The sequence below is a fragment of the Uloborus diversus genome, chromosome 5 (genome assembly GCF_026930045.1).
Source record: "Uloborus diversus isolate 005 chromosome 5, Udiv.v.3.1, whole genome shotgun sequence".
NCBI classification, from domain to species: Eukaryota; Metazoa; Arthropoda; class Arachnida; order Araneae; family Uloboridae; genus Uloborus; species Uloborus diversus.
Genome location: NC_072735.1, coordinates 107,379,127 through 107,399,807, shown reverse-complemented (window position 1 = coordinate 107,399,807; position 20,681 = coordinate 107,379,127). Strand labels below are relative to the sequence as shown.

Genomic DNA, 20,681 nt, shown 5'->3' with positions numbered 1-20,681 from the left:
AATAATCAATCTCTGTTTTCAATCCGGGTTCAGCTCCTGATTTCACTCCATTTTTTCCAGTAAATGCGTGAACTTGAATTTCATCTGTTTCAGCTGGCACTTTCCAAATAAATTTTTTATCAGCTGCATTCGTATTAGGTAAATTATTTTCATCATTGGATGTATTCGTTGTGTTTAAGGATTCATTTCCATTAAAAGATTCTTCTAATAAGGAAATATCATTTTCTTCCAAGCAGTCGGAATCACTATCTGCATAATTCTCGCTATCTAAATCATTCATAAGTTTTTCAATTTCTTCATCACTAAGTCCTTTTCTACGATACATTTTCGAAAAAGCATTAGATTTAGAGCAATTGAGAAAATCGAGTTCGATATCTGAATAGTAAAGAAAGAGAAGAAATTCTCCCACTTATACGCTCCAAATATACAACAAAAAGTTAAGCTAAAATGCGCCAAGGTAGAGAAGACCCCTTTATTTCGCCAAATTTCTTATCAGCACCTGCTCTGCATGCTTCACTGAGCACTGCTAATCCTTCGAAGAATGTCTCCCAACTTCCCCTCGCAAGCAACCTGCCGAAGGGGGGAAGGAACTACCCTGGTACAACTGCTGTACCGACGCCGTAGTAAGGTCCAAATTATTTTGCGGTACAAATGCTGTACCGCCGTATTTAAAAGGTTAACTAATTTAAGTTTGGACTCTTGTTATGAAATGTGTTGTAAGTAAAATTAATAATTATGTACGAGAACTAATATGAATAAGTAAAAAAAAAAACATGCTTATTAAAGCTTATATATTGAAAATAAAATGGATAGTTTTTGATGTTGAAAGAAAATGATCATGGATTGTAGTATCCCAGCCCTTATTTATTTTTTCAAAAGTTATTATCATTCATGAAGTTTTATTGTCTGACCACTGCTAGCGAAAATGTTTAATTTTTAATTTAAAATTGAAAAAAATAATAATTAAAAAAAAGAAAACAACGGATAGTAAATGTCAAAAATTTGCACAGCAAAACTAACGATGTCGGAAATTACTTCATAACAGATTCTCAAAAATTTTACAGTCGACAATCATTACAACAACCCCTGTAGTTCGAAAAAGTCTGTCACTGCAACTGAAAGTCGCTATAACGTAAATGCACATCATATTGCATGTTATTTAATCATTTTTAAAAATACCTAAGTCACTTTTACCAATTATGTTTCACGTTAAAAGGGAATTCAAATACGATCAAAATAAAAATTAATACAGTTTTTTTTTTTTAATTTGACTTGTTAGAGGGCTTACACATAACTTGAAAACGATACACATAACGAAAAACAAACTGGAAATAACTGACAGAAATCGTTTTTTTTTTTTATTTGAGAACATGTTTTGAAATCTTTAAAAATGTCGTTTTCTTCGTATTTAGATACTGTTGAAGACTTCAGACTTACGACTTTTCAAAAAAAAAAAAGACTTTAAAGTGTGTTTACCGTTTCTCTACGGTTATCATATTTTTTTCAAAACAGTTTCATCATCGAATAAACTCTTTCAGTGGAAATATTTCGCCCGCAGAAGCGTAAAAGTTTTAAACATCAGTTTTTTAACAGACAGTCTTAAGAATAACAAAAAAAGTTTAAACTTTGAACGGCATATTCAAATGTATTCAGTTAATACGTTCTATTGGACGCTAAAATATCATCACATCTGTGGAATTTTAAACGAGATTTTGTGCTTGAACCCTATGACAGATCGGTCGCAGTAATTGGAGGTCGTTCTTGTTGACTGCAGTTAAGAGCGCACTGGTGGGAGGCCACTGTGACCTCCCAAAAATTTTCCTTATTCGACAAAGTTCGCCTGACAGTTCGGCAAATTAGAGGACATAATTACAGTTTTTTAACTCCCGAAAATCATTTTTCATACATTATTTTTTGCGCATACTCGTATTTTATCGCTCAGCAAAATTTGAATTTTCTTTCGGTAAATTGAGAATTTTTGCTTTCCCAAAAGTTTAAGCTCGGGGAACCTCTCACTGCAGTATATTTTAATTTGCCCCGCGCCATGGTAGTCACCCCGAGTAAAGAATTAATGCGATATTTCTCACGCGCTTTGGTGGTGACCAAATATGGAAGTGAAATGTCTTGTCAGATGCAGATGTTGAATTCGTGCCATACCTTCATTTCTGAACAAAACTCGCTAAATTTGGCGACTTTACTAAAAATTTCGGCAATTTTTAAGACCTCATATTTTGATAACGTGGTCACGAGGGCACGTAGTTTCAGTGACATAAACATGTTTTCCAATGCTCTTTCAAATGCCACCAATTTGGAATTTTTTTGAATTTCCTTGATCGTGATGTTTCCTGGTTAGGATACAAAAAAAAAAAAAAAAAAAAAAACCTCAGTTCATAGGAAAATTTATTCTAACATGGCCTTCTGAAGGAATCAGTACAGATGTCAGGTAACCCGGTGACTAGGTCTGACCCTGCTTATTTTACTTTAATAAATTAAGCTTAACTTTCAGAATTATTTTTATAACAAAATATATTTCCATATATACAAGTATTATTCATATAAGTTACATAAATAAAATTAACAAAACAGACTTTAGCACAAAATTAATTTGGCACAAATTGTGTATATAATCAACAATAATTATGATGGAATGCATGAAGAAATTTGTTTGTTGGAAAATAAATTATACTTCTCCATAGGATGTCCTTTTCCCACAACAGGAGCATGTAAATAATACACCTTCCTATGGAAAAAATATAAATTTTACCTTTAGCATAATTTAAAACATTATTCATACTAGATAGAGTTCATTAAGTTTGAATTAAAATATCTTTATACCAGTTGCAGATCGTCAAGAACATAATTTATTTTATGAAATAAGTTTAGAAAAAGTTTTATTTCTAAGCTCTAAGAAAGGAAGTATCTGTCTAGTATATGTAATGCAGGACATTGAAAAATTTCCAAAAAAGTAAAAAAGAATAATAGTCATAGCTTTCATAAATATGGGAACCGCATCTGTATGATTTAACCAAACAATGAAAATAATTTCTCAATGATTTTAATCACTAGTTACAAGGTTACCAACTTCCTTAAAAGCGTAAGGGGAGCATTATTTTGCAAATCTAAATGTATAAACTGCACATTGGCAACATTTTGAGAGATGAATAGTTTATTTTGGTGATTCCAAGTATTATTGTACGTGTGATAAAGAATTTTATTTTACTTATTTATTTTGTTATTAGCATTTTGAAAAGCCTTGTAGAAAAACAATAAAAGAATGAGCGCTGCGGCATTTGCCAACAGCAGTTAGTTGGCGAAACCTTAAGGAGCATGATGTCATTGAAACCTACACAGCACATGTCGGATCAAGATCATGCAAGTTTAGCCATGCCAAGTTCAAAAGCGAAGTTTTGTGGTCTTGACACAGAGCAGCGGAGTTTAAATTCAAAAACAGAAACTCCATTCGAAGAAGAGCTGTTGGCAGGTCACAAGTTATTTAGTCTCTATTATATGAAATTAAATATTCATCTCATTCAAAAATGACAGCATTATTAATATTAGTATTGCAAATCATTAAAAAATATACCTATTTAATCGCTAAGAATTTTACTACTAAATAGTTTATTAAGCAAAAATTCAGAATAATCATACCAGAATTAGTTTTGGTAAATCATTCCAGAAATCTGCATTAGGTATTACTTCACTACCCCGAGCACCATTGAAGAAATTCCACACAATACCCACAATCAGGTAAGCAAGTAATATTGTAAAAAATCTATAAATAGAAGATCAATGATATGAGTAAAGGATAATCTCTAAATATGTTTGTGGCATATAGACTTAAAAAACAAATTTCGATGAACACTTCATTTTGTTCCTTTTAGTATCAGAATTGGTTAACTGGTTCCAAAAAATTCTGACAGGTTTTACATATTTCAAATTATTATGGAAAGGTCGACCTATAAGATGCAAGTCTATATAAACTGCACAACTGTTCAGAAGTAAATAAAATCTTTTGTAGTTAGAAAAAAAAAAAGGCTTGCAAACAATTTTTAGACAAATTAAATTTTGAGCCAGTTTTTCATCTTTCCATTTTCATCCAAAGCTTTTAAATGATAATTAGTACTCATACTAAAATAAGTGTCGGATTATTCTTGAAAATGCAGCTCTTCTTCAAACCATGATGTTAGGAGAATAGCTGGTCGGACCGTACGGGTTCAGTGTAGGGTGAGGCATTTCTTCGACTGCGTGTCCCCTATTAGGGTGAGGTGACCTCTAAGAGACTCTACTACTGAATGTTCTCCTGTTTGGCAAAGAAACCAGGTAAATAATTTCCTGTACTGCATATGGTGAGGAATCCTCTACTGTGGTATGGGTGTGCCTGGAATGCAGTGACCATTGACAGAGGATGGTCTGTCGTCCACGAGTGGAAGTGAGGTTTTTTCAACTCAAAAGTTCATCCTTTTGATGGATGTGGCTTTCATGTTTTGTGTGCCAAGTGCTTGTGAGTGGACTTACAAGGGTATGAAATTTTTCCAATAGTTTTTCATGGAAATGTAGCATGCTGTTTAGGGTTGTTTATTGAGGACGTTTTAGAACTGAAATTTAGAGAAAATGAATAATGTGATATTTCTTGTTGATATATGTAGGGGGGGAAATATATTTAATTTGTTTATGGGGATTTGATTTTATAAGTGTTGAATGTTTGTTTTTCCTATTTAAACTTATACATATGTTTTAAATAAAATGTTATTTAAATTGAAATTCAGTTTCCATTGCTTCATTTCTCCCAAACTTACCATTCCACATCCGTTGGTCCTTTTCCCGAGGGCCAACACGGTCTGCTTTTATCATCGGCGTTTTCAGGAGAAAGCTTTCCGTTGCACCCAGCCCTGCTCTTTTCAGGGAAACTTCCACGGCAGTCAATAGCGGCGACTACCAATTGCCAATCTGGAGGAAGTCGCCTTCTTGTGACAGATCGCTTCACCAAGCAGCGGTTCCTTATTGACACTGGGTCGGACCTCTGTGCCTACCCCGCTTCCCTCGTGTCAACCCGGCGCCCGGACCCTAACTTCCAGCTGTGTGCAGCGAACGATTCATCAATCAACACCTATGGAACATTGATGCTCCAATTAGACTTCAACCTGCGCAGAAGTTTCTCTTGGCGATTCGTTGTGGCAGACGTTTCCCTCCCTATCATCGGCTCAGATTTCTTGGCATATTTCCATTTGTTGCTGGACTGTCATTATAAAAGGCTGATTGATGGGACCAGCGGACTTTCTACCACCGGCCTGCCGTTAAACTCAGAGCAGCCAAGCGTGAAACTCCTCCAAAACAACCCCTCTCACTTTCACGAAATTCTACAGGAATTCCCTGACCTGATTTGACCAGCCGGAGCTGTGCGCCAGATCCGGCATTCCACTCTGCACTACATTCGAACAACTCCTGGACCTCCGGTTTCTTGTCGTCCACGTTGCCTTGCACCACATCGACTGAAAATAGCTAAGGCCGAATTTGACTCAATGGTGCAGGAGGGTACTGCACGCCGTTCTGAAGGACCCTGGGCCTCCCCGCTGCACCTCGTTCCCAAGAAGTCTGACGGCTGGCGTCCGTGTGGCCACTACAGACTGCTGAATAGCCGCACCATCCCGGATCGTTATCCCGTCTGGCACATTCACGATTTTTCACATAGCATTCGTGGGTGTACGACATTTTCCGTTGTCGACCTGGTAAAAGCCTACACACAAATCCCTGTAAATCCGGAAGACATCCCGAAAACGGCTATCATCACCCCCTTCGGACTCTACGAATTTCCTTTTATGAGCTTCGGGCTTCGAAATGCGGGCCAGACGTTCCAGCGTTTTATTGACAAGGCCCTCCAGGGATTGAATTTCTGCTTTCCGTACATTGACGACATTTTAGTTTTTTCGCACTCAACATCGGAGCACGGACAGCATCTCCACGCCCTGTTTCGTCGTCTCTCTGTTAACGGACTCCTTGTCAACACATCAAAAACCGTTCTTGGAGAAACCACTGTAACCTTCTTAGGCTATGAAATATCAGCTGAGGGTACACGCCCCCTGCCAGACCACATAACCGCTCTGCAGAATTTTCCACGACCAAAATCCGCTCGTGATCTTTAATGATTCCTTGGGATGATCAACTTTTACAGACGGTTTCTGCCATACGCCGCATTCTACCAGGCACCTCTTCATGACTCTCTCTCGGGCCTGCGAAGTTCCCAGTCCATCCCTTGGACCCCCCAGCTTGAGAAAGCATTTTCCGATTGCAAAGCAGCTCTGTGCAAGGAAATGCTCCTGTCACATCCCGCTCCTGAAGCCCCCCTGGGATTATTCACAGATGCATCCACTCTCTCCTTCGGGGCTGCACTAAATCAGTTCATCGACAATACCTGGAAGCCACTTGCATTCTTTTCTAAAAAGCTGACATCTAAGCAATCTGAATGGCCGGCTTACTATCGTGAACTCCTCGCAGTTTACAACGCAGTTCAACATTTCCCACACATCCTGGAAGCTCAACACTGCACTATCTACACTGATCACGAGCCGTTAATCTTCGCGTTCCAGCAGAAGCGAGAAAAGCTCCCCCCTGTCCAGCTTAACCAGTTGTCGTTCATTGGGCAATTTACAACAGATATCTAGCACGTCAGCGGCGCAGACAACGTGGTGGCCGACGCACTCTCTTGGATAGCAGCATTAACGCCTACCCCGGTCAAACTTAAGGACCTCGCCAGGGCACAGGAATCGGATCTCGAGCTGCAGACGCTGATGAGTCAAGATTCTGCACTGCAGTTTCGGACAACGGAGTTACCAGGATCCGATGCCAAACTAATCTGCGACGTTTCCACCGGAAAGCCACGCCCCTTTGTACCTGCTCAACTACGCCGCCAGGTTTTTCATTCCTTGCATGGTCTCGGCCACCCTGGAGCTAGGGCTACGGCCCGACTGGTTTCCGTCCGTTTTGTCTGACCTCGAGTGCAGAGCGACTGTCGATCTTGGACCCCAGCCTGCCTAAGCTGCCAACGATCTAAAATCACTCGCCATACGATGTCCCCCATGGAACAGTTTGCTCCATCTCCTATCAGATTCAGACACGTGCATACCGACATCATCGGACCCCTCCCCATAGTGAAGTCCTTCCGCTATTGCTTCACCGCGACTGATCGTTTCACACATTGGACGGAAGTCTGGCCACTCGAAGGCATCACTGCGGAGGAGATAGCCAACGCTTTCTTCAATGGTTGGATTTCCCGCTTTGGATGTCCCGAAATTGTCACCACCGATCAGGGCCGTCAATTTGAATTGCAGCTCTTCAAACGCTTAGGCGTATACACAGGGTTCAAACGCTCGAGAAGCACAAGTTACCACCCTTGTGCCAATGGCATGATTGAGCGGTTCCATCGGCAGATGAAAGCGTCCTTAATGTGCCACTCCGACTCTTCCTGGCTGGAAGCTCTCCCCGTAGAGCTCCTCGGCATACAAAGTGCTGTCAAAGCCGATTTGGACGCCTCCTCTGCGGAATTGGTGTATGGAGAGCCTCTTCGTTTATCAGGGGAATTGAAAGCACAGACTGCAATAGGGGAGCACCTGATGGACCCTTCCTCGCTCGTGGACAGACTCCGGAGCCACATGGCCAGGCTATGCCCGACACCAGCAACTCGGCACTCCAGGCACACACCTTTCATCTCCAACGATCTAGAAAAGTGCTCCCACGTGATGCTGCGGGATGACACCATTCGAGGAGCCCTTCAGCCTCCCTATTCCGGACCCCATCGAGTCGTTCAGCGACAAGGTAAAACAATTGTCATTAAAGTCGGCACAAAGGACACAAGGATGAGTCTGGATAGGGTGAAACCCGCCTACTCCTTGGACGATGAAAGCAAATGTTTACCTGCTGACTACCAAACGGCACGAACTTGAGGGTCACGGATATGGACAAAATTTTAAATATAGGTCAATCCCCGCTAGGTATGAACCCAAGTATAGCGGTTTGACTGCATAGGTCCTAGTTCGGTGGCATTGGGGGTCTAAAGTTGATAATTTGGACCAAAATTGCAACGGAGTTTCCTTTAGAATCGACCATTTTTACCCCTTTTTTCACAATTGTACTGCAGTACGAATCATTTGCATGCACTTATTTTTGAAATAATTACTTGCATACTAATTTTTAATAAGTAGTTCTCAAATTTAAATTGGATATTACTTTTAATTTTAAAAACGTGATTGCCAAAATAACATAGTTACAAGATATTTATCGTTTGCAAATGAAACTATAATTGTTTTCGTTGGATATTAATCGTCTGCTAGTAAAAAGTATTTATTGTTTTTCTAATAAATACATTTGATTTCACTGGATATTTATCATCTGCTATCAAAGATGTTCCACAATGATAAGCAAAAAATAGAAGTGGAGAAAAAAAACTCCGATTTATTGCATACATAAAAAAACAAAGCCAAATGTGTTGGGAGAACGAACATTGTGTCGAAGTCTGAAATTCCAATGGACACGACATTGCATTTCTGGGACCAAACTAGCAACTATGCACCCTCGTTGCAGCCAAACTGGAGCCTATGCAGTCAAACCGCTGTACCTGGGCTCATATCTAGTGGGAATGAACCTACATCTAGAATTTTGTCCAAATCTGTGACCCTGAAGGTCGTGCCGTTTGGTCGTAAGCCGAAACCGCAGAACACCGCTCCAGAGGCTGCCGGAGGTGTAACCACCCATTCTGGGCGTCGTGTCCGTTTCCGGGACATTTTCGAAGCGTAAGCAATGAACTACCAAGGGGGGTGGTGTGGCACCACCAGGGCTCGCTAGGAGGCGCACTCCTTTCCTCAAGACCGAACTGGATCCAAGGGGCAGTAGGTACGAGGACGCGGACGAGCAACTACCACCAACGCCAGCTCCACGCCATTTTCGTCCACAACTAACCGTAAATAATACTGTAAATATCTATGTAAATAGTCTGTTAATAAATAGTGTATCCCGTACCTACAAAGTTATTGCTAACTCACGAGAGTAAATGCATTTCATGTCGAGCAATATTTCATGTTAAACAATTTCGTGTTGACGAGGTTATACTATATTCATATGTATAACAATGCAGTTAGGTCTTGTATGCAAATGTTTTCATCAAAAGAAAGAACTAGATAGTACTCATAAGTGTTTAATTCAATTATAAATATAAGTTGTTGCATGTTCATTACAAATATTTTATAAAAAATTACTTTTATAAACAGAGCAGTTTTGTATGAATAAAAAAAAATATTAAAATTCTTACGCTATAAGCAGTTTGCTTCCTGTTGATAATCCTGAAGCATCTGCTTTTGGCTCAGCTGATTTACATCCATTTACACAAGCACATTTTGATGTAAGATTCATAACCTTCCCAAATAAAAGAATCAATGAATTAATAACTAAAAAACATCTATCCCTCAGTTCCAAAAAAGAAAAAAAATGCATTGCAAATGATGAAAAATTGTGCATTATAATTTAAGAATTAATTGAGTAGATATTGTCGCCTCAGAGCAACAGTAAGACATCTAATCCCAGGAATAACACTAAGATATCGTACTGTTGCTCTGAGGCAATGTTATACCCTTTATATATAGTTCATTCATTTATTTAGCACCCTATATTTACTAGTGCAACAAATTCGATCATGTTTAATATTAATAAATAGCATCAGTTCAGCAGACAAAACTTCTCCATGTCAAACAGATAAACAGACCTAAAGTAAATAAATTTTGAAAACAAAATAAGTATTGCCTGGCAGTCTTACACTCCATCCGTTCATATATATGCAACAAAAAAGTAAATAGTTGCTCACCCCAAAACAAAGAGAAATGAGAGCATGAAGATAAATAAAACAAATATGTATGAAAATAAATAAATACTTTAAGAGATGACAAAAGAGCTTATGCAGAACACAAATCAACATAGAGATACCCTGATCTAATTCCAATTCTTCCCAAGTTATTGGTGACAGATCAAAAAAAAGTCTAAATATTAAAGATATCCCTCATTCAATTCAGTCGGATTCTTTGGTGACATTTTTTGGGACCTCACGTTAAAATATTTCTCACGGGCCAGAATGCATATAAAATTTCAAAATATGAAAAAGAAAATTTCAACCAATAATTGTTATCATTTCTTGACACTAATTTTATAAAATGCATGCTTTTCAGAAATCGATTTATGAATATTTGGCTCAAAACTTGTGTCATTATCACTGATCCTGCTTTTCGATTCTAATATTGAAAAAACAACGGGCCACACAAATCAGCTTTTCAGGTCGCAGGTTGTGAAAAACTGCTCTAGAGCATACAGTTAACTCCTGATTATCCATGGGCAGATTATCTGCTTTGTGGTTTATGTGTGGTGTTTCATTTTCGTTTTTCAAAGATGTTTTACTAAATGTAGAAGACCCATTTTAAGTTAGCAAGTGAAAAATCTATTTTTTAGCACTCCTACTTCTCCCCCCCCCCCCCCCTCCAATGACATCAAACCCTCTAAGGTCACTGAAACGTGGGAAGTTAAAACCGGATTTTTACATCAGTGCTCTTTACATAAAAATAGAATTAACCGAATCAGTTTTGTTTGAAAAATTCCCCTCCCCCTGTTTTAGCTCATCTGTTATCACAATTTGCAGCTTTGTGTGTAGTCTGTTTGCAGTGCTATATCTTTGGTTCTTCCAGTCAGGCAAACCTTAAAATTTTCGTCCTTACTCATCTTTCTTCTGGTTTTTATACCAAGTTTCAACAAAAAAAAAAAAAAAAAAACAGAAATGCAGTGAATTTGCCCCCTCCCCCTCTTTGAACTGTCCCTTGGGGCTAGAGCCGGCTTTCTCCCCCTTGATCAGACACTGTCTGTTTGCAGTGATGAGTGATTCTTTTTTAGCTTTTATACACAATGATATCAGTTTTAGCTAAAGTTTTAATGTATGTGTGAGTAATATATTTTTTTTACAGCTATTGCATGCACTAGTATCGCTTCTTGGGAAATTCACTAATCTACAATTATCATGCCACTATTTCCGCACAAAATTTAAAGTTTACTGTATTTTTAAATAGCAGCAAGTAACCAGAGATTTAAGTTTAAAAAATGCTCATGCTAAAAGTAATCTAGTAAAATCTATCCTAACATGTTTGAATTTAAAAATACAAAATAATAGAAACGATTACTTACAATTTTGAAATTTCCTTCACTTTCGGGGTCAACAACTACTAAATGATTTTCAATAGAATCATTACAGATAAGATTTACAACCAAACTCCTAAAGAATAAATGAATAAAATAAAATTCATATTAATTCCAGGAACTAAAGTAAGCGTACATGAGTTTCGATAAAAGTAAATGTGCAAGAAGAAAGTGTCAATAGTATTTTTGTTACAATTTGATTAAGCAATGCGGACAAATTTCAACCCTGATTGATTTTTTTTCACATTACGTAGTTTTGTAGCTTTTAAAAGATATTACAACAAATGCTATAGTCATACATGCACAAAATTATATTTTCATTTACAGCAAAATATCATTTTCTCTTTTTGGACTTTAGTATCTAGTTCCAGAGTGATGTGTTCCATTCATTAAATTAAGTTTTAAGTATGACAATTTAGCATTCTTCTTGTGCTCATCCTTAAACAAATATATCTTGGAGTGAATTAATGAGTCAGTAAACTCTTTTAACTTTGCTTGACCCAAATGTTTCTTTGGATGTCCCATTAATATTGTATACGTATTAGAGATATGCCGATAAGCAAGTTGGCCGATTTTATCGATGAATCGGCTGATTAAAGATAATAATTTTTCATACTGCCAATATCTCCATCACATTTTTTGCTTTTATAAAGTTAGCTTTAGAAATAGTTTATTTCTGATAGACAATTTATTTTTCTCTTCTTTTCTAATTTTCCAAAAATAATTTCAAAGTTTCATCCAATTTCTTTCAGCCAATATTCATATTATTATTAATAAAATTTCATAGTATTAACTAGACATGAAATTTTAAAAATATAAGAGGGCAGCCTATAGCCGTCAGGCTAATTGAGGAGCCTTCCTTACTTAAATTAATTTTTTGATTAATATTTCAAATAATATTATCTTTTTTGTCGTTCAAAAAGTGTAATTGCTAAGAATTTTACGGATAATCCGAGTTTTCAGTAATCCGAGGTGGTGTCAGTCCCCATTACCTTAGATTTTCGAGACTCTACTGTAGTCTGTTTTGGAGAGAAATTAGGATTTTCGAATAAAATAAAAACTGAGTATTGAAATAATATTCCCAAACCGTATTCCATTTAGTAGAAACATAAGAAAACGCCATACCAGTGCATTTTGGCCCCACTAGACCCCAGTCTGTTGATAATATTAAATGGAGAAGATTCCGATTACACTTTGAAAATTAAAAATTAAAAAGTAGAACTTATAGGATGTCTTTTTAACAAATATTAACCCCTTAACTGCTGCGGGCCTATATATATGCTTTGCTCAGTCTATGCATTTTAACTACCCCGGTTGTATATAATATGCTCATCCAAAATACTATCCAGGGTTCATACTCACTTCGGATAAAAAAATTCCATGACTTTTCCAAGACTTTTTCATGACTTAATAAAAATTTTCATGACCTTGTTACACAAAGAGAATAGTACTATTTAATGTCAAACTTGCCAATTATTTCTATGTATTGCCTGACTAAAGTCTTTATTTTCTAAAGCCTTCAATAAATTAAAATAAACTCTTATAAATTTAATGCTTTTTTTAGGAATGGTTGAAATAAACTCAGATGCAACTGAATTACACTTTTTGAGTGGGTATGGAAAAATCAAAAACATGCAACTCCACTACTATGCAATATGACAAACAAGAAGTGCTGAAAATAATGGTGAATTCAAAATTAGTGAATGTCCCAGCAGTAAAATCTCATTACAAAAAAAGGTAAGTGACTGTTACAGAAGCGGATGCAATAGGATTCCTAAACACAGATTTGTTTTTGGGATTGTTTAAAGTTTCGAGTATTGATAGCTTTTACTAGTGCGGCATACAAAACGAACTAGCAATACTATTAAATACCTTAAGATTTCTAATCCTTTTTTTAGCTACTGTTACTTTATTACTGTCCAAGACATTTTCCCATGACTTTTGATGAAAATATCAATTTTCCATGACTTTCCAGGTTTGAAATTTGTTAATCTTTTTTCCATGACTTTCCAGGATTTCCATAACCCGTACGAACCCTGATTAATCATTTGCACAGCTCTGCTACCAGTAAAATTATTCCCAAAGTTTTAAGTACATTATTTTCTAGGTTTTTTTTGTTCTGTAATTCTTTATTTTAACTGTTTTTAGACAGTAAAACTTGCTTTTATTAACCCGAAATCTTGCATAACGAAGTGCCTATGAAAAACTGGTATGTTGTGGCCATCACAAAACTTTCTTCTATATCCTTCTTATAATTCTGATCCCTCACCATGCTTGACGAGGAAGCAATATTCACAACAAAAGCAAAATTACACACTCCAAAACTAGACGACCATCCCAGTTCCCGATTTATCTCAAAAGCAAAGCAAAGAATGAAAATTGAAAATTATTTTAAAGGCCTTGCTTAATTAATTACAAACATTTATCTGTTAACAAACACAAGATTGCACCCGTTAAAAAGTTTAAATCATCGTGATTTTCTGGTCATTTTCCAATAATTAAAATCACGCGAAACACGCAGACGACAGTCTATTGCGATTTATCTTTCTTATTGTTGCATTTATAAAGCTATTTTTTATTCACACATACACATAAAAGAAAATCAGCACCCCCCCCCCCCCCCCCACGGAGCGATTGGCGCCAAAATTGAACCAACGATTGTTTACATATGGATTCACATTTTATTTGGAATTTCATCCAGAATTTAGCATTACTTCTTGAGATATAGCACTCACAATGGAAAAAAAAAGAATGTTCGATTGCGCCATCCCCTTCTCAGCTGTTGATGCCAAAATAGAACCAGCTCTTATACTCTCTAAGGGCTACTTGTTGATAAATTTTTGTTTGATTTCGTTCATCATTTTTTGAGACACAGCAGTCACAATTGATGACAAAAAACGTTCTATAGCTCAACTCCCATACAAGCTATTGACACCAAAATTGAATCAGCACCTGTACCTGTTAGGGGCAATATATGTACCAAATTGTGTTTGATTCCGCCTGTTACTTCCTGGAGAATAGCAGGCACACATAACTCAAGAAACGTCCCATTGCTCCACCCCTCTTGGAGGAATTTGCACCAAAAAACAATGGGCACAAGTGTGTACCAAATTTCGTTTGATTTCATGCAGTAGTTTTTGCTGTAGAGGGCCACGAAAACTGGTCACACACGTACGTGACACACACAGACAGAGACATTTTCCAAAAATGGTCGAAATGGACTCAAAATACCTCAAAACATTCAAATCCGTCAAAATTCGAAGATTTGCACAAATCCAATACTTTTTTCTGTATATTAGATACAGAAGAAAGTAAAAATAGTGACAAAGGGGAGTGAATCTCGTATGTTTTCTTTGCTAGGTAAGGTTAAAATAATGAATGGAGAAAATACTAGAATGCAAAATATGCGATTATTATTCATCAAAATTAAAATGACCGCACAGAGTTAATGAATATTGTTGTATCATAAATTAGAAAATACTGATCCTACAATAGCAATAATCTGATTAAACTTACTGCTTTGCGTTTGGGACAGAATAAGTTATTTTGTAATTGTCAGAATCTGCATTCTTTCCAAATTTAGCAGTTTCTTGATAACCTATGGAATGGGACTCCGGCAATTCTCCATCACTACCACCAGGCATTATAACACAACCCTACATGGTAAAAAAAATATACACATATGTATATAGCTCACAAAGAATACCTTTACTCTTTGCAAAATAAAAGGATAACTGAAATTACACCCTTTTAAACATTTATTTCTAACACATGTTAACTAAGTTATTTAACAACCTGATAAAACTTAATACATGTGACATATAAAGTACATGTATAAAGTTTTTATATTAGCACATGCATAAGCTTTATATGTGTGATACAATAATTTATACATGTATACATATATATGTTTTAATTGCGGGGTGAATAAAACTACAAAAGGCATAATTCCACATAGATTGTTATAGAGAAGTTTTAATGAGATTCAAGGTTGTTATGTATTTGCTTAGCCATGAAATAGAGTCAGTAAGATAATTTAGAGCATTTAATAACAAAGTTTTAAAATTCAATAAAGGCAGTAATAGGCAGTAAGTTATAACTAATATATTAAAGTATTGATTAGACAGTTTAAAAGACAACTGCAGTATGACAGAAAAGGAATGCCCATCTTTGAATACCCAATGCAACTAAAAATTCCATGTTTTTCTAAAAGTATGGATATTCTAAACCCTTCTACAAGCTTAATTCAAGCATTGAAAATTGGTTAATTCTCTTCAAAATTTTAGTCAAGCCTACTTTTACACTTTGCATTATAAAAAAAAAAATTAGTACCGTGGAAAATGGTTAGAAAAATGCAATTGGTATTTTTAAAATATCACATTTAAATGTTTAGTCATTTTTAGATACAAAATGTCAGTCAACTTGAGTGTTAAGCATCAGAATAATACACATCTCTTTTTTTTCCCTACTACTTTCCATTTCGTTCTTAGAAATTTTTTAAATAGAATTGATCACTCTTATGGTCTTCACTGTTTTCAAATATTTCACTCCTTAAGAAGTGCCATTTTTGCATGCTTTGAAAAAATCCTAGCTATATCTCTAGCTGAAATGATAGTTACAGAATCTAAGCTATATGATGTAATGATATTTATAATAATTTTTGACTGAAAATGTTTCGTTTCGAAAACCATTTAACAAAAGTTATTAGGAGGATTTTATAAAAAAAAAATTTGAAATTTTTTTCAGTCAGTACTTCAACTATTTAAAAACAACTAAAGCGTTACTAAATTAATATTCAGTTCACCACCAGCGAGGTCTAATATAAGTGCAAAAATCAGGAGAATTGTGTTATACTATGCAAAAAAAGATAACTAGCAATGACTCATTGCACTTGATGAGTGATATTGCTCCTTTGAAAAACTGAGGAATTACCCCACCCCTACACCCTCTTGTTATAAAAGCCCTGGCCACAATACTCTGTCTTTAAAATGATATTTAAATCTATGCAATTAGTCAAAATTACAAAAGAACTAACATCTTTTAGTTCAAACAATATTTAGACAACAGGTTTAGAACATGTGACCGGGAGGCTTTACGATGCGCCCTCTTCATCTGTGAATGAGAGGCATATTTCTGTTACTCCTTTTTGCATGAAAAAAAAATATGTTTAGATGTGGAAACAGCTTTTATGGATACAAATAAGCAATCTTTTCATGTGGATTTTTTATGGATGTTTCCCTACTATTGCTTCAAAAAGCGTTTTTCTATTTTTCTGTAAACGCTGCTACCTATCCCTTCTCTTTCTGGAAAAACTTAGAAAACTGCTTAGTCATGTATGAATTAAAGTTTTTATTTTTAGAATTTTATTTTCATATTTTTTTCCTCTTCTTTTTTGTCCTTTCCTTAATTTTTATTTTTAGAGAAACTCCATGGTGATATTTTCTTTCTTTGATTTGGTAATTTTGCAGCCCTCAAATTTTTTACTCCGTCTCGGGGCACAAACTGACTGAATGTTAGTCCGGCCCTGCTGTATTTAGAAGTCAAAAATACAGGACAAAAAGAAAAAAAGGAAAGTTGAATGGAGAAATGATCATTTGCTGTCACTTGGCAGGAGTCGCTACAGGCTTCTCAAAGAAGGTTTCAGTTATTTTTGGAAGTTTCAGAATGTGATATCTGATTCCCAATCTTGAACAAAATGGGCTATACAGATCTACTTCGCGAACCACAACTAGTCCACAGGCTGTAGCTTAGGTAGACTGCATAAACTATCATATTTTCCTGCATATTATCCACTGCAGCGTAAAATCACCAGGTCCTAAAATCAGCCTGAAAAAAAAGCTTCCACCAAGTATAATCCACAGCAGCATACAATATGTGAATAATGCGATGAACAAAAAAAAAGTTGTTTGGATTTAACATGCATCTTAGCGACAAAATTTAAAAATCTAAAATTTAACTAAAACAATAATAATGTTTAAGGTATAGTCAAAAATTAAGCTAAAAACTAATCTGAAATTTTTCTTGAAATCATGGTTATACTATGATAATTACTTCAAAACAAAAAAGCAAAAATGGTCAAATCTTGTGTAAATGGAGGCATGTTCCTTGATTGTATGATTGTTTATTTTACACAGCCTGAATCAAATATGAGGAAAATTTAAGCTATGCAAAATAAATAACCCTGCAGTCGGTTAAATTGTCTCTATTGGTGAATCCTGCAGTAAATTGAAATTCAATGCATTAGCGTTGAGAAAATAAAAAGGACAGATAATCCCCGGTAGCGTATAAAACGCACTGCATTAATTTTTCAGTTTTTTTAAGATAATCCGCGGATTATACGGTGAAACATTCACACAGAATGAAGCATAGTAATGAACTAAAACCACTGCTGACTATAAATGAAATGACTTGCTTCAGCCAAACAAAACTGAAGATTTTGCATCAATTCTGAATGAGGACATACTTTATTTTTTAGAGGAAACAAGTACAAATAAGTCAACCAGCAGTAAGATCTAGAGCCAACAAGGTGGTTATCGTGAGCCAGTCAGTCATTCAAAGAAAGTCAAGTAGTGTTTGAAAATTATTTAAAGGGGGAAATAAGTTTAGACTAGGGCTCGACCGATGGCATTTTTTGGCCGACGGGCCGATGCGGATTGTTGGCTGATTGTTCAATGATGGCCGATTGTTTTCCTCCAAATGGCCGATGGCCGATGGCAAAAAGAAATCTAACGGAAATAAATTGATAAGATTGTCAGGGATTTAAAGGATCATTTATTCATTTCCCTTTACTTCCTTTCTACGAATAAGGACTTGTAATTAAAAAAAAATCAAATTTCGACCTAATTTCTATTTTACGATCACCCAATTCAAACTTCACAAGTTTTTTTTCGGCACATCTGTACACGCATATGTACCTAGGAACATATAGATGACCAAAATATCCATTTTGAACACCTCCTCAGTTAATTATCACAAGTTCTTTTCTGATGTCTTCATACGCTAAAATTTGCGTCACTTAGAAACGTTATGAAGTAGTAAGTTGAAAACTCATACATACGTAGTATGATCTAAAAATTCGATGACAAGCAGTATAAAACCTTACCCTGAATATAGTTCACATCATCGAAGCACATCTATCTACAAAATAATCATCTTGAACGACTATGCACTTCTGTCAACGTTCGTATAGCTTTTAGAAGCACTCCTGGCAGCCATTTTTCGCAACCTCCTGTAAGGCCTCTTGCACTGCTGCTTTAGCTTCATCGTGGGGAAGATGGGAACTCTCATGTTGAGGATGCACGGTTTGATTGATCAATGCTCTGATACGACAAACAAATAACATACCGTTTCGTCGGACATAGCTCCGAATGACTCTACCTGTTCCCAGCAACAGGGGTAGAAGTAGTCCTATATTTCCTTTTCAAAAAACGCATCAAAAGTGTCCTATGTTTCCTATATTTTTTAAATTTTCCTAAATTTACTATATTCTTCTAGTTTTTGTTATAAAAATTTGTAGAAAATTACAATTGAAAAACCTTTTGGTCACTTGATTCGCACTTTCTTTCACGACTTGACAATTCAGGACTGCTTAAAAACAAGATGCTTGTTTATAATTTTTTTTTTTTTTTTTTTGAATCTCTACCAGCACCCGGCAGACCCTCTTTAAATTTTGTAGAGCATTTTTGACAAAATTTTCAATTTAAGAGAAAACTTCGATGATCTTTATTTTATGACAAGCTCTCTAAACTATTGATGAAGCACTTTGCCAATTAATTTTCACTAACAACAAAATGTGGGAAGATTCAGTTGATATTGTTAAAAAAAAGGTCTATTTGAAATATTTTAATGTAGGTAATTATGAAAATGAAAAAGATAAATTAACCCTGCCTGGATTCAAAATTTGAACTTCTTTGTAAAATCAGAATTTTGCATTATTTGAACGCTATATTTTTAGCAGAATTTGTTATCGAAAAAAAAAAGATTTTTCAGAAATTTTAAAAAAGAAATAAAATTTTGACAGGATCCTTCTATTGATACATCACCATCTTGTTAAAAATTTTGAGGAATGGGGATTGGATGTTACTTGGATGTAAATTTATTCATTTTGGAAAAATACTTCGTAATGATGAAAATTGATCAGCTTTCTAGATGTAAATACTTAGGTTTTTTAGTAATGGAAAGTCGTTAGCACCTTTCATAAGATGTAGCATCAGTTGAAAGAGGTTTTTCTTGCAAACAAAAACATACTGACATAAGAAAAGATCATGGAAGCATTTTACTCTATAATAAGAGTTTTAAGGTTAATTAAGGTACTGCAATTGGAAAAAACAATAAATTATGCATGCATTATCAAGGAAAGAGTTCCGTTTTATCATGGTTTATCATAGTACTAAATACAAAATTCATAAAGAAATAGGAAATTCTTGTAGAGATGCAAATATATTCCTATATTTTTCATGGAAAATGTCCTATGTATTAAAAGGTGACCACTTCTACCCCTGCAGCAAAAAAACATTTGCTATGGACGCCGCTTTCTTCCGTCAGGAGAAGATAAAGCTGCATCATAGTACGTTGTGAAAAAGGCTTCCAAGTGTGTTTCCAAAAGTTATATGAACACTGGTACATAGTCCCTCAAGGTGACCCTTTGAAGATGGATGTGCTTCGGTAATGTGAACTATTCTGGGTTAAATTTTATACAGCTTGTCCCCGAAATTTTGGATTGTACTACGTACAATTTATATAGGATGCAGTCAGGCCCGTGTCCAGAATTTCATAAAGGGAGGGGATTTGGTTTCAAAGTTTTTTCATTCTTACCTGCTGCACTGGTAGAAAAACACAACATTGGGTTTAATAATTCATTTCTGTTAAATGGGTACAATGAGAGGCAAAGCGGTGTGTGGGGGTGGGGGGGAGGTTCCAAATTCACAGAAGATGTGGTTTTATGCAAGGTTACCAATTCTATTATTTATTTTATTTTCCAAAGGACATTATTTTTATTCAATCCCTGTTTCTCGTATGGTTAAATTACATATATTTCTTAAATAATAATTAAAAATAATAACTGAAAAACAGTGGTGCAACTAGAAAATAGTTTTAAGGCGGGTATATTGTAAAAATTTCTAATCAGCTAAGGGGGCCGGGGGTAATCCATAAAACAAGTTTGAATTTTTTAGCAGTAAAAATGGAATTTTAGACGGTCTTTGACTCTGCGGAAATTTGAAGAAATTAAAGGCTTGAAACACGATTATAGGCCAAATTTTTTTACATTAGAAATAAGGATAGAGCTCAAGGACGTTTTTTTTTTCTTGAAAAATAGATACAAAAAAAGTTCTCCTCCCCCTTTCAAATTTTCAAAATTTAAGTTCCAAAAACGCAATTACAGACAAACTTTGAAGATTTTTATGGGAATTGGATTCTGGTGCTGTCCCTTGAATTTTTTCCCCCCCCAATATTAAAGTCCTAAA

At 35.7% G+C, this 20,681-nt stretch overlaps 1 protein-coding gene across 1 annotated transcript in view; it reads right to left on the bottom strand.

The window, feature by feature from the left end:
• Positions 1–2,388: 2,388 nt before the first annotated feature.
• Positions 2,389–20,681, bottom strand: part of LOC129222649 (uncharacterized) — a 32,917-nt gene continuing 14,624 nt past the window's right edge. Inside the window, exons 3-7 of the mRNA XM_054857179.1 lie at positions 14,734–14,873; positions 11,206–11,293; positions 9,299–9,402; positions 3,649–3,772; positions 2,389–2,740 (exon numbers count right to left, since the gene is read on the bottom strand). Of these exons, the coding sequence (XP_054713154.1) occupies positions 2,681–2,740; positions 3,649–3,772; positions 9,299–9,402; positions 11,206–11,293; positions 14,734–14,873 (516 nt within the window). The 3' untranslated portion in view covers positions 2,389–2,680. The remainder of the gene's footprint in view (positions 2,741–3,648; positions 3,773–9,298; positions 9,403–11,205; positions 11,294–14,733; positions 14,874–20,681) is intronic.